Raw genomic sequence first — 15,000 nt, 5'->3', positions numbered from 1 at the left:
CCTTTTGCCACATTTCAGGCTTCAAACATAAAGATATAAAACTGTATTTTTTTGTGAAGAATCAACAACAAGTGGGACACAATCATGAAGTGGAACGACATTTATTGGATATTTCAAACTTTTTTAACAATTCAGAAACTGAAAAATTGGGCGTGCAAAATTATTCAGCCCCTTTACTTTCAGTGCAGCAAACTCTCTCCAGAAGTTCAGTGAGGATCTCTGAATGATCCAATGTTGACCTTAATTCTTCACAAAAAAATACAGTTTTATATCTTTATGTTTGAAGCCTGAAATGTGGCAAAAGGTCGCAAAGTTCAAGGGGGCTGAATACTTTCGCAAGGCACTGTAGACACCTGTTCTGAAAGGCCCCAGAGTCTGCAACACCACCAAGCAAGCAGCACCATGAAGACCAAGGAGTTCTCCAAACATGTCAGGGACAAAGTTGTGGAGAAGTACAGATCAGGGTTGGGTTATAAAAAAATATCAGAAACTTTGAACATCCCACAGAGCACCATTAAATCCATTATTCAAAAATGATAAGAATCTGGCACCACAACAAACCTGCCAAGAGAGGGCCGCCCACCAAAACTCACGGACCAGGCAAGGAGGGCATTAATCAGAGAGGCAACAAAGAGACCAAAGATTACTCTGAAGGAGCTGCAAATCTCCACAGCGGAGATTGGAGTATCTGTCCATAGGACCACTTTAAGCCAGACACTCCACAGAGTTGGGCTTTACAGAAGTGTGTCCAGAAAAAAAGCCATTGCTTAAAGAAAAAAATAAGCAAACACGTTTGGTGTTCGCCATAAGGCATGTGGGAGACTCCCCAAACATATATGAAAGTAGGTACTCTGGTCAGATGAGAGATCTTTATGGCCATCAAGGAAAACGCTATGTCTGGCACAAACTCAACACCTCTCATCACCCTGAGAACACAGTGAAGCGTGGTGGCAGCATCATGCTGTGGGTATGTTTTTTGAATCAGCAGGGACTGGGAAACTGGTCAGAATTGAAGGAATGATGGATGGCGCTAAATACAGGTAAATTCTCGAGGGAAACCTGTTTCAGTCTTCCAGAGATTTGAGACTGGGACGGAGGTTCACCTTCCAGCAGGACAATAAGCCTAAGCATACTGCTAAAGCAACACTCAAGTGTTTTAAGGGGAAACATGTAAATGTATTGGAATGGCCTAGTCAAAGCCCAGACCTCAATCCAACTGTGAATCTGTGGTATGACTTATAGATTGCTGTACACCAGCGGAACCCATCCAACTTGAAGGAGCTGGAGCAGTTTTGGGGGGTGAATAAATATGCACACTCAAGTTTTCATTTTTTTTTTGTCTTATTTAAAATCAATTTTAATTCCAGGTTGTAAGTCATCAAAATAGGAAAAAAGGCAAAGGGGATGAATACTTTCACCAGCCTCTGTATTTCCTCTCTGTCTCTCTCTGTTTCTCTCTGTCTCTCTCTCTCTCTCTCTCTCTGTCTCTCTCTGTCTCTATCTCTCTCTCTCTCTCTCTCTCTCTCTCTGTGTCTCTCTCTCTCTCTCTCTCTCTGTCTCTATCTCTCTCTCTGTCTCTCTCTCTCTCTGTCTCTCTCTCTCTCTCTCTCTCCCTCTCTCTCTCTCTCTCTCTCTCTCTCTGTCTCTCTCTCTCTCTCTCTCTCTCTCTCTCTCTCTCCCTCTCGTTCTTTCTCCCTCATCTCTCTCAACTCCTGCAGTAGTCAGTAGTCTGTGTGCCTACTGATGACCACAGGGACTCTGGGTATCTAGCATCATTCAGTCTGCCATCTGTCTGCGGAAATCCAACTCTCACTCACTCTTTAAAGTGCCATTCAGGGTCATATCTAAGGGTTCTTAATACCAGGTCCTTCATGGGCTCTCACCTTTTGAAGAGTACTTAACTCAGGAGGCTCTGACATAGGGAGGCTCCTCTGACTGACAAGGCACTGAACTTTCCCAGATCAATCGTGACTCTTGTTTGAGACCCAGGTTTGCTCCCATCACATTTCAGCCTTAGATGCTTCACCTTTGGTGTTTACAGATCTGAAAGGACTGGATAGATGTCAGCATTATGGTCATGGCAAAGAGCAGGGAATAGAGCAGAACCAATCCACTCTCTCTCTCTCTCCTCAGAGGTATCATCATCAGCCTCATCCTAATGACATGTTAATTAGCCTAGGTCAGGACATGGCTGTGGGGAAACAGAGTAGGAGACATCAAAAAGGCTGCTGGGGGTGTGAGGATGACTCACATCTCTTCCTCAAAACAAGTTAGATTTTCCCTGGTTGCTAGGATTACAACATCTCATTTCCAATATGTGTGGATGTTGTTATGTCTTCCCTTTCTTCTCCAGATGAGATGGTGATAAAGTAGGTGTGTGTGTGTGTGTGTGTGTGTGGTTTCTACAGTTACCTACAGTATAACTGTGTCTCCTCTCTCCAGACGAGGTGAACAGGGAGGAGATGGAACAGGCAGTGCAGCTCAGAGTTGGAGAGCTCATCATCATCGTAGTGGTGCTCGTCATGTGGGCAGGTATGTCAACCGTAACACAACCGCAACACAACCACAACCACAATTCAACCATTAGGCCTAAACAACCATTAAACAACCACATCACATCACACCCATAACACAACCACAACACAACCACAACCACAACCACAATTCAACCATTAGGCCTACACAACCATTAAACAACTGCATCACATCACACTCATAACACAACCACAACACAACCACATCCACAATTCAACCGGTAGGCCTACACAACCATTAAACAACCACATCACATCCCACCCATAACACAACCACAACACAACCACATCCACAATTCAACCGGTAGGCCTACACAACCATTAAACAACCACATCATCACACAACCACAACGCAACACAACCACATTCATGCATCATGCGGACTGGAAGAGAACCTAATTCAACCATGACTACAACTTCAAACATAAGTGTAACAGAACCATAACACAACGTTAACACAACCATATCACAACGTTAACAACCGCAACACAACGTTAACACAACCGTTAACACAACATTAACACAACCAGAATACAACCAAAACACAATGTTAACATACATATGGTACTTTGTTGTTGATTTAATTTTATCCTAGACTAACAAGCACTAGAGAGACAAAAACTAAAAATCACCGGAGATAGAAACTAAAAATCACCGGAGATAGAAACTAAAAATCACTGGAGATAGAAACTAAAAATCACCGGAGATAGAAACTAAAAATCACTGGAGATAGAAACTAAAAATCACCGGAGATAGAAACTAAAAATCACCGGAGATAGAAACTAAAAATCAGCGGAGATAGAAACTAAAAATCACCGGAGATAGAAACTAAAAATCACTGGAGATAGAAACTAAAAATCACCGGAGATAGAAACTAAAAATCACAGGAGATAGAAACTAAAAATCACCGGAGATAGAAACTAAAAATCACAGGAGATAGAAACTAAAAATCACCGGAGATAGAAACTAAAAATCACCGGAGATAGAAACTAAAAATCACCGGAGATAGAAACTAAAAATCATCGGAGATAGAAACTAAAAATCACAGGAGATAGAAACTAAAAATCACAGGAGATAGAAACAAAAAATCACCGGAGATAGAAACTAAAAATCACCGGAGATAGAAACTAAAAATCACCGGAGATAGAAACTAAAAATCACAGGAGATAGAAACTAAAAATCACCGGAGATAGAAACTAAAAATCACAGGAGATAGAAACTAAAAATCACCGGAGATAGAAACTAAAAATCACAGGAGATAGAAACTAAAAATCACCGGAGATAGAAACTAAAAATCACAGGAGATAGAAACTAAAAATCACTGGAGATAGAAACTAAAAATCACCGGAGATAGAAACTAAAAATCATCGGAGATAGAAACTAAAAATCACCGGAGATAGAAACTAAAAATCACCGGAGATAGAAACTAAAAATCACCGGAGATAGAAACTAAAAATCACTGGAGATAGAAACTAAAAATCACAGGAGATAGAAACTAAAAATCATCGGAGATAGAAACTAAAAATCACCGGAGATAGAAACTAAAAATCACCGGAGATAGAAACTAAAAAATCACTGGAGATAGAAACTAAAAATCACCGGAGATAGAAACTAAAAATCACAGGAGATAGAAACTAAAAATCACCGGAGATAGAAACTAAAAATCACCGGAGATAGAAACTAAAAATCACCGGAGATAGAAACTAAAAATCACAGGAGATAGAAACTAAAAATCACCGGAGATAGAAACTAAAAATCACCGGAGATAGAAACTAAAAATCACCGGAGATAGAAACTAAAAATCACAGGAGATAGAAACTAAAAATCACCGGAGATAGAAACTAAAAATCACAGGAGATAGAAACTAAAAATCACCGGAGATAGAAACTAAAAATCACCGGAGATAGAAACTAAAAATCACCGGAGATAGAAACTAAAAATCATCGGAGATAGAAACTAAAAATCACAGGAGATAGAAACTAAAAATCACAGGAGATAGAAACAAAAAATCACCGGAGATAGAAACTAAAAATCACCGGAGATAGAAACTAAAAATCACCGGAGATAGAAACTAAAAATCACAGGAGATAGAAACTAAAAATCACCGGAGATAGAAACTAAAAATCACAGGAGATAGAAACTAAAAATCACCGGAGATAGAAACTAAAAATCACAGGAGATAGAAACTAAAAATCACCGGAGATAGAAACTAAAAATCACAGGAGATAGAAACTAAAAATCACTGGAGATAGAAACTAAAAATCACCGGAGATAGAAACTAAAAATCATCGGAGATAGAAACTAAAAATCACCGGAGATAGAAACTAAAAATCACCGGAGATAGAAACTAAAAATCACCGGAGATAGAAACTAAAAATCACTGGAGATAGAAACTAAAAATCACAGGAGATAGAAACTAAAAATCATCGGAGATAGAAACTAAAAATCACCGGAGATAGAAACTAAAAATCACCGGAGATAGAAACTAAAAAATCACTGGAGATAGAAACTAAAAATCACCGGAGATAGAAACTAAAAATCACAGGAGATAGAAACTAAAAATCACCGGAGATAGAAACTAAAAATCACCGGAGATAGAAACTAAAAATCACCGGAGATAGAAACTAAAAATCACAGGAGATAGAAACTAAAAATCACCGGAGATAGAAACTAAAAATCACCGGAGATAGAAACTAAAAATCACCGGAGATAGAAACTAAAAATCACAGGAGATAGAAACTAAAAATCACCGGAGATAGAAACTAAAAATCACCGGAGATAGAAACTAAAAATCACCGGAGATAGAAACTAAAAATCACAGGAGATAGAAACTAAAAATCACAGGATATAGAAACTAAAAATCACCGGAGATAGAAACTAAAAATCACAGGAGATAGAAACTAAAAATCACCGGAGATAGAAACTAAAAATCACCGGAGATAGAAACTAAAAATCACCGGAGATAGAAACTAAAAATCACAGGAGATAGAAACTAAAAATCACCGGAGATAGAAACTAAAAATCACCGGAGATAGAAACTAAAAATCACAGGAGATAGAAACTAAAAATCACCGGAGATAGAAACTAAAAATCACAGGAGATAGAAACTAAAAATCACCGGAGATAGAAACTAAAAATCACCGGAGATAGAAACTAAAAATCACCGGAGATAGAAACTAAAAATCACCGGAGATAGAAACTAAAAATCACAGGAGATAGAAACTAAAAATCACCGGAGATAGAAACTAAAAATCACCGGAGATAGAAACTAAAAATCACCGGAGATAGAAACTAAAAATCACCGGAGATAGAAACTAAAAATCACCGGAGATAGAAACTAAAAATCACAGGAGATAGAAACTAAAAATCACTGGAGATAGAAACTAAAAATGCAGGACCAATGACTTGGCCGGCTGACTTTGATAAGCAACCAGAAATAACTAGCGATTTTCCGGTTCATTAAAAAAGCTTAGATATCGTTTGTGTTTTCATGTGTTGAATCGATTCAACCCTTTTCCAGGTTATCTTTCTAGAAAATAAACAGTCAGCTAACTAGTCTAAATATTCTGATGTAACTATCTCCTTGCTCCTGCTTTGTAGTGTACCCCTCAGTTTTATCTACACACTCTGCTATGAATGCATACAGTGCATACATACAATTGCATACAATGCATACATATACCACTGCTGGATGAATCTCTATTACTCAAACATGGAGTCCACAATTACCCAGCTAGATACAAATGAAAAAAAAGATGGAAGATGAAGGAAGAAGATTGGTGGAAAGACAGAGAGAGCAGGAATGAAGAGAGAGTAGAGAGAGGTAAAGAAGGAGATGGAGGACGAGAGAGCAGGAATGAAGAGAGAGTAGAGAGAGGTAAAGAAGGAGATGGAAGACAGAGAGAGCAGGAATGAAGAGAGAGTAGAGAGAGGTGAAGAAGGAGAAGGAAAACAGAGAGAGCAGGAATGAAGAGAGAGTAGAGAGAGGTAAAGAAGGAGATGGAGGACAGAGAGAGCAGGAATGAAGAGAGAGTAGAGAGAGGTAAAGAAGGAGATGGAAGACAGAGAGCAGGAATGAAGATTGAGTAGAGAGAGGTAAAGAAGGAGATGGAAGACAGAGAGAGCAGGAATGAAGAGAGAGTAGAGAGAGGTAAAGAAGGAGATGGAGGACAGAGAGAGCAGGAATGAAGAGAGAGTAGAGAGAGGTAAAGAAGGAGATGGAAGACAGAGAGAGCAGGAATGAAGAGAGAGTAGAGAGAGGTGAAGAAGGAGATGGAAAACAGAGAGAGCAGGAATGAAGAGAGAGTAGAGAGAGGTAAAGAAGGAGATGGAGGACAGAGAGAGCAGGAATGAAGAGAGAGTAGAGAGAGGTAAAGAAGGAGATGGAAAACAGAGAGAGCAGGAATGAAGAGAGAGTAGAGAGAGGTAAAGAAGGAGATGGAGGACAGAGAGAGCAGGAATGAAGAGAGAGTAGAGAGAGGTAAAGAAGGAGATGGAAGACAGAGAGAGCAGAGAGAGGTAAAGAAGGAGATGGAAGCCAGAGAGAGCAGGAATGAAGAGAGAGTAGAGAGAGGTAAAGAAGGAGATGGAAGACAGAGAGAGCAGGAATGAAGAGAGAGTAGAGAGAGGTAAAGAAGGAGATGGAGGACAGAGAGAGCAGGAATGAAGAGAGAGTAGAGAGAGGTAAAGAAGGAGATGGAAGACAGAGAGAGCAGAGAGAGGTAAAGAAGGAGATGGAAGACAGAGAGAGCAGGAATGAAGAGAGAGTAGAGAGAGGTAAAGAAGGAGATGGAAGACAGAGAGAGCAGGAATGAAGAGAGAGTAGAGAGAGGTAAAGAAGGAGATGGAAGACAGAGAGAGCTGGAATGAAGAGAGAGTAGAGAGAGGTAAAGAAGGAGATGGAGGACAGAGAGAGCAGGAATGAAGAGAGAGTAGAGAGAGGTAAAGAAGGAGATGGAAGACAGAGAGAGTAGAGAGAGGTAAAGAAGGAGATGGAAGACAGAGAGAGCAGGAATGAAGAGAGAGTAGAGAGAGGTAAAGAAGGAGATGGAAGACAGAGAGAGCAGGAATGAAGAGAGTAGAGAGAGGTAAAGAAGGAGATGGAAGACAGAGAGAGCAGGAATGAAGAGAGAGTAGAGAGAGGTAAAGAAGGAGATGGAAGACAGAGAGAGCAGGAATGAAGAGAGAGTAGAGAGAGGTAAAGAAGGAGATGGAAGACAGAGAGAGCTGGAATGAAGAGAGAGTAGAGAGAGGTAAAGAAGGAGATGGAGGACAGAGAGAGCAGGAATGAAGAGAGAGTAGAGAGAGGTAAAGAAGGAGATGGAAGACAGAGAGAGTAGAGAGAGGTAAAGAAGGAGATGAAGACAGAGAGAGCAGGAATGAAGAGAGAGTAGAGAGAGGTAAAGAAGGAGATGGAAGACAGAGAAAAAAAGAGTGGTGGTAAAGAAAAAGTGAGAGCAAGAACGAGAGAAAGGGAGAGGGAAAACAAGACACGGAATGTGAGGAGAAAACAGACAGAGAGAGAGTTGCCTTGGTTTTTAAATTGGACCTATGGGGCGATAGTAATGCCAGACAGATTCCCCGTTATGCTTTGATTTTTATTTGAGATGAGCACTGGTAGATGGTGGTGAAGACAGACAGGCTAGCAGGCAGGCAGACAGACAGGATTACAGGCAGACAGGGAGGCAGGCAGGCAGGCAGGCAGAACGACAGACAGGTAGACAGGCAGGCTAGCAGGCAGGCAGGCAGGCAGGCAGACAGACAGACAGACAGACAGACAGACAGACAGACAGACAGACAGACAGACAGACAGACAGACAGACAGGCAGGCAGGCAGGCAGCCAGGCAGGCAGGCAGAACGACAGACAGGTAGACAGGCAGGCAGACAGACAGGATTACAGGCAGACAGGATTACAGACAGGTAGACAGGCAGACAGGGAGGCAGGCAGGCAGTTAGACAGGCTTACAGACAGACAGACAGACAGACAGAAAGACAGGCAGACAGACAGGCAGATAGCAGCTCTCAGCAGCTACAGTAGGACTGAGAGAATAGTGGAGAGGAGAGGAGATTCATCTCTCTCTCTCTCTCTCGCTCCCTAAATTCAAATTTCAATTTAAGGGTGTTTTATTGACATGGAAGCATACATACATTAACATTGCCAAAGCAAGTGAACTAGATCGTATACAAAAGTGAAATAAACAATACAAAATATAAACAGTAAACTTTACACATACAGAAGTTCCAAAAGAATAAAGACATAACAAATGTCATATTACGTATATATATATATATACAGTGTTGTAACAATGGGCAAATAAAGTAAGTACAAAACATTAATATAAGTTGTCTTTACAATGGTGTTCGTTCTTCACTGGTTGCCCTTTTCTCATGGCAACAGGTCACAAATCTTGCTGCTGTGACGGCACACTGTGGAATTTCACCCAGTAGATATGGGAGTTTATCAAAATTGGATTTGTTTTCGAATTCTTTGTGGATCTGTGTAATCTGAGGGAAATATGTCTCTCTAATATGGTCATACATTGGGCATGAGGTTAGGAAGTGCAGCTCAGTTTCCACCTCATTTTGTGGGCAGTGAGCACATAGCCTGTCTTCTCTTGAGAGTCATGTCTGCCTACGGCGGCCTTTCTCAATAGCAAGGCTATGCTCACTGAGTCTGTACATAGTCAAAGCTTTCCGTAAGTTTGGGTCAGTCACAGTGGTCAGGTATTCTGCTACTGTGTACTCTCTGTTTAGGGACAAATAGCATTCTAGTTTGCGCTGTTTTTTTGTTAATTCTTTCCAATGTGTCAAGTAATTATCTTTTTGTTTTCTCATGATTTGGTTGGGTCTAATTGTGCTGCTGTCCTGGGGCTCTGTGGGGTGTGTTTGTGTTTGTGAACAGAGACCCAGTACCAGCTTGCTTAGGGGACTCTTCTCCAGGTTCATCTCTCTGTAGGTGATAGCTTTGTTATGGACTGTTTGGGAATTGCTTCCTTTTAGGTGGTTGTAGAATTTAACGTCTCTTTTCTGGATTTTGATAATTAGTGGGTATCGGCCTAATTCTGCTCTGCATGCATTATTTGGTGTTCTACATTGTACAGAGAAGATATTTTTGCAGAATTCTGCATGCAGAGTCTCAATTGAGTGTTTGTCCCATTTTGTGAATTCTTGGTAGGTGAGTGGAAACCAGACCTCACAACCATAAAGGGCAATGGGCTATATAACTGATTTAAGTATTTTTAGCCAGATCCTAATTGGGATGTTGAGTTGCATGTTATTTTTGATGGCATAGAAGGCCCTTCTTGCATAGTCTCTTAGATCTCTCTCTGTCTCTCTGTCTCTCTCTCTCTCTCTCTCTCTCTCTCTCTCTCTCTCTCTCTTTATTTCTCTCTCCCTCTGTCTTTGTCTTTGTCTCTTTCTCTCCCCCTCTCTCTCTCTGTCTCTCCCTCTGTCTGTGTCTCTTTCTCTCCCCCTCTCTTTGTCTCTCTCTCTGTCTCTCCCTCTGTCTTTGTCTCTTTCTCTCCCCCTCTCTTTGTCTCTCTCTCTGTCTCTCCTTATGTCTTTGTCTCTTTCTCCCCCCCTCTCTCTGTCTCTCTCTCTTTGACTCTCTCTCTCTGTCTCTCCCTCTGTCTTTGTCTCTTTCTCCCCCCTCTCTTTGTCTCTCTCTCTGTCTCTCCCTCTGTCTTTGTCTCTTTCTCCCCCCTCTCTTTGTCTCTCTCTCTGTCTCTCCCTCTGTCTTTGTCTCTTTCTCCCCCATCTCTTTGTCTCTCTCTCTGTCTCTCCCTCTGTCTTTGTCTCTCTCTCTGTCTCTCTCTCTGCCTCTCCCTCTGTCTTTGTCTCTTTCCCCCCCCTCTCTCTGTCTCTGTCTCTGTCTCTCTCTCTCTCTCTCTCTCTCTTTCTCTCTCTCTGTCTCTCTCTGTCTTTCTCTCTGTCTCTCTCTCTGTCTCTCTCTGTCTCTCTCTCTCTCTGTCTCTATCTGTCTCTCTCTCTGTCTCTCTCTGTCTCTCTCTGTCTCTCTCTCTCTGTCTCTCTCTGTCTCTCTCTCTGTCTCTCTCTGTCTCTCTCTGTCTCTCTCTCTGTCTCTCTCTGTCTCTCTCTGTCTCTCTCTGTCTCTCTCTGTCTCTCTCTCTCTCTCTCTGTCTTTCTCTGTCTCTCTCTCTGTCTCTCTCTGTCTCTCTCTGTCTCTCTCTCTCTCTCTCTCTCTGTCTCTCTCTCTGTCATTTCAGACAGTAGACAGGCAGGCTGTCATTCAGACAGTGAAATAAAGGAGCCTGTTTCATAACTCATCTTTCTCTTTTCCCTCCCTCCCTCCCTCCCTCCCTCCCTCCCTCCCTCCCTCCCTCCCTCCCTCCCTCCCTCCCTCCCTCCCTCCCTCCCTCCCTCCCTCCCTCAGGTGTGATCCTCCTGTTCTGTCGTCAGTATGACATCATCAAAGACAACGAGCCCAACAACAACAAGGACAAAGCCAAGACCTCGTCAGAGTGCAGTACGCCAGAACACCCACAGGGGGGGCTACTGCGCAGCAACGTCTGAAAACAGCCCCCACTGGCCACTCACCTATATGGCAATAACCTCCAATCCTATTCCTCAGGACAGGTGAGGCTACACAGCCAACCAGAACCGTCATACCTGAGGCTGCATCCTGATTCTTCATACTTCTCCTGAAGTGTGCGTGTCCTTGTATCTACAACATGACGATCACCACTACGATGATGATGAGCTCTCCAGCTCCGAGCTAAGACCCCTGACACCATCTCCTCCACAAATCAGCACCTCAGACTACAGCACAGCACCACACCAGGAACCCAGCCCAGCCAATCCCAGCAGCACAGCCCCGCACCAGGAACCCAGCCCAGCCAATCCCAGCAGCACAGCCCCGCACCAGGAACCCAGCCCAGCCAATCCCAGCAGCACAGCCCCGCACCAGGAACCCAGCCCAGCCAATCCCAGCAGCCCAGCAGCACAGCCCACGATGGACCACAATCACCTACCACCCAGAGTGGGGAGACTGAAGAGGTGTAGGGTGAAGCTGCCCCGAGACGCTGATCTTGGGTCAGCGTCTAGGGTTGTGCCTTTCAGATTATAATACACAAGGTTAAATGGACACGGGAGGCCTGATCATAGATCAGCACTCCCACTCTGAGGTGCTTTATGAACAGAGAGGAATTGACAGGTTTGGTCAGAAAGTTCCAGCTAGACTATCAGAGGGCAAGGTAAAGTTATTATCATATTGCTTAAACCTATCAAATCATTTCAGATCGCAACAGATGTCTAGAGGGAAGGGGCTAAGTGATTGTTTCTGGACAAGGAGCCTCTGTCTCCCCCTCCCTCTCTCCAGATCACTGTCTCTTACACTCTCTATCTCCCTCCCTCGCCAGATCACTGTCTCTACACTCTTTATCTCCCTCTCTCCAGATCCCGGTCTCTACACTCTCTATCTCCCTCTCCCCAGATCACTGTCTCTACACTCTCTGTCTCCCTCCCTCGCCAGATTACTGTCTCTACACTCTCTATCTCCCTCTCTCCAGATCACTGTCTCTACACCCTCTATCTCCCCCATCATTAAGTCCTATTTTGCACAGGAATATGAGTTGTTTTAGAGCCCCTCCTAAACCCTCTGACTCATAAGGAAGGTGACTTCCCCTCCTAAACCCTCTGACTCATAAGGAAGATGACTTCCCCTCCTAAACCCTCTGACTCATAAGGAAGGTGACTGCCCCTCCTAAACCCTCAGACTCATAAGGAAGGTGACTTCCCCTCCTAAACCCTCTGACTCATAAGGAAGATGACTTCCCCTCCTAAACCCTCTGACTCATAAGGAAGGTGACTGCCCCTCCTAAACCCTAGCCTCTGACTCATAAGGAAAATGACTTCCCCTCCGTCTGTCTCTCTTCCTGGGCTGAAACCTTGTTGCCCTTGTTAGTTGTCCTCCTACAGTATCCAATCTGAAGGATAAAATCTGACACAGTTTTTATAACAGCATATAGCAGGGTCAGAGAGAAGACTGGCTGGAGAAGATGGCCCACTATCCCCTACCCTCTGCACCCTATTCCCTACCCCCTACCCTCTACCCCCTACACCCCTATCCCCTACCCTCTACACCCTATTCCCTACCCCCTATCCCTTATACCCCAATCCTCTACACCCTATTCCCTACACCCCTATCCTCTACACCCTATCCCCTACCCTCTACACACTATTCCCTACCCCCTATCCCTTACACCCCAATCCTCTACACCATATCCTCTACACACTATTCCCTACACCCCTATCCTCTACACCCTATACCCTATTCCCTATGTAAAACATTACTTTTGACCAGGGCCCAATGCCAGTCTGGCCCTGTCTTTTTCATTCATCGATTTCTCTACCCAACAGATGAGGAATTTATGGACTCAGAGTTATGAAAAGATCTGACAGATAGTATTGTTGGAGTGAAGTAGTTTACCTGACAGATAGTATTGTTGGAGTGAAGTAGTTTACCTGACAGATAGTATTGTTGGAGTGAAGTAGTTTACCTGAGATAGTATTGTTGGAAGTGAAATATTTTACCTGACAGATAGTATTGTTGGAGTGAAGAATTTGACCTCTTTAAAGGCAGGGTTTTACAGGGATCCAGTCTGATTGGCTCCTGGATCATTACAGGGATCCAGTCTGATTGGCTCCTGGATCATTACAGGGATCCAGTCTGATTGGCTCCTGGATCATTACAGGGATCCAGTCTGATTGGCTCCTGGATCATTACAGGAATCCAGTCTGATTGGCTCCTGGATCAATAGGAGCATTAAATCAGAGCAGAGGGAGAGGGGAACACACACAGAGAGAGAGAGAGAGAGCACACACACAGGAAAACACACACACACAGAGAGAGAGAGAGAACAGCAGAGTGACACACACTCATTTCAATTCAAGGGGCTTCATTGGCATGGGAAACATGGTAACATTGCCAAAGCAAGTCTCTGTCTCTCTGTCTCTCTCTGAGCAGTGTGGGGAGTAGGAGACATCTCAGAAATCCGTTAAAGACTCAGTGTGTCAGGGAGATGGCCATAACTTTCCCATCTCCATCATCCATTTGGCTAACGTGCTGAACCCTCGACTCAACACCCATCCCTCTCTCTCTTTCCAGCTCTCTCTCCCTCTATTTTCACATTCTATTCCCTCGTTCAACTTGTCTCAGCTTTCCATCCATCCATCTTTCTGTCTTTTCCATGTCTGCACTTTCCTTCTCCCTCTCTCTCTTTCTCTCTCTCTCTCCCTCCCTCTTGGAACCTCCCCTCACCCCATCACCCATCCCTCACTCTCATTTATCATCCCTCCCTCTCTCTTTGCCCTCTTTACCCCTCACATACTCCCTTGAAACCATCTCTCTCTCTCTCCTCTCTTTCTCCTCCACCAGGTCCTGCACACTCATTTATCAACCTCTCCCTCTCGGTCTCCCCTCTCTCCCGACAGCCATCTCGCTCTCGTTTATCATCCTCCTCTCCTCTCCATTCCTCCCTTCATCCTCTCTCCCTCCCTCTATGACAGAGACAGTATAACTCTACTTTAATGACGGCTAATTATTTCTGGCTGGCAGAGAGGAGTATTAGAGACGGAGGGAGAGAAGGAGGGAGGGACAGAAGGAGGGAGGGAGAGAGAGAAGGAGGGAGAGACAGAAGGAGGGAGGGAGAGAGAGAAGGAGGGAGGGACAGAAGGAGGGAGGGAGAGAGAGAAGGAGGGAGGGAGAGAAGGAGGGAGGGACAGAAGGAGGGAGGGACAGAAGGAGGGAGGGAGAGAAGAGAAGAAAGAAGGAGGGGAGGAAGGAAGGAGGGAGGGAAGAGGAGAGTGAGAAATAGACACTATCGATACTTTGTCTTGGGCGTCTTATATAAGATGTAGGTGGATGAGGCAGAGGGAGGTGAGGGGAGAGAGGAGAGGGTGTGGGGGGGGGGGGGGGGGGAGCAACAACAAGGCTACCAATTGTTTCTTACACATTCCTCTATTTTCCTCCACAGTTTATTTCCCTTCTGTTTCTCGTCAGTTCTCTTCCTCTCCGGCTTTTCCACGTCAACACTATTCTCTTTGAGAAAACTAGAGCAATATGAGAGAAAGAGGGAAGGAGAGAAGTTAGATGGAGGGAGAATGATGGCTGAAAAGAGAGAGAGAGAGAGGGAGAGGGAGAGGGAGAGGGAGTGAGAGAGAGAGAGAGAGACAGAGAGAGAGAGAGAGAGAGAGAGAGAGAGAGAGAGAGAGAGAGAGAGGGAGAGAGAGAGAGAAAGAGAGAGAGAGAAAGAGAGAGAGAGAGAGAGACCTAATTCAACAGCGGCATCTATGCATTATGACTTGAAACAGCCACACTATATCCAGTGTACAGCTATTATACAGAGAAACAGCATCTGACCCAGGACAGCTATCCAGCCAGCCAATCACACCCACAACCACACAAACACACACACATACACAAATACACCAACACACACACACACA

The 15,000-nt window shown here is 43.9% G+C and overlaps 1 protein-coding gene across 1 annotated transcript in view; it reads left to right on the top strand.

Moving 5' to 3' along the window:
- fndc5b (fibronectin type III domain containing 5b) overlaps positions 1-12,379 on the top strand; it is a 35,095-nt gene extending 22,716 nt beyond the window's left edge. The window contains exons 4-5 of the mRNA XM_036953587.2: positions 2,443-2,532; positions 10,928-12,379. Of these exons, the coding sequence (XP_036809482.2) occupies positions 2,443-2,532; positions 10,928-11,067 (230 nt within the window). The 3' untranslated portion in view covers positions 11,068-12,379. The remainder of the gene's footprint in view (positions 1-2,442; positions 2,533-10,927) is intronic.
- Positions 12,380-15,000: the final 2,621 nt, after the last annotated feature.

Source organism: Oncorhynchus mykiss, chromosome 18 (assembly GCF_057628025.1).
Source record: "Oncorhynchus mykiss isolate SJ-2025 chromosome 18, ASM5762802v1, whole genome shotgun sequence".
In the NCBI taxonomy this organism is placed as follows: domain Eukaryota; kingdom Metazoa; phylum Chordata; class Actinopteri; order Salmoniformes; family Salmonidae; genus Oncorhynchus; species Oncorhynchus mykiss.
The sequence above is the reverse complement of the archived record's forward strand: the minus strand, read 5'-3'. Positions and strand labels throughout refer to the sequence as shown.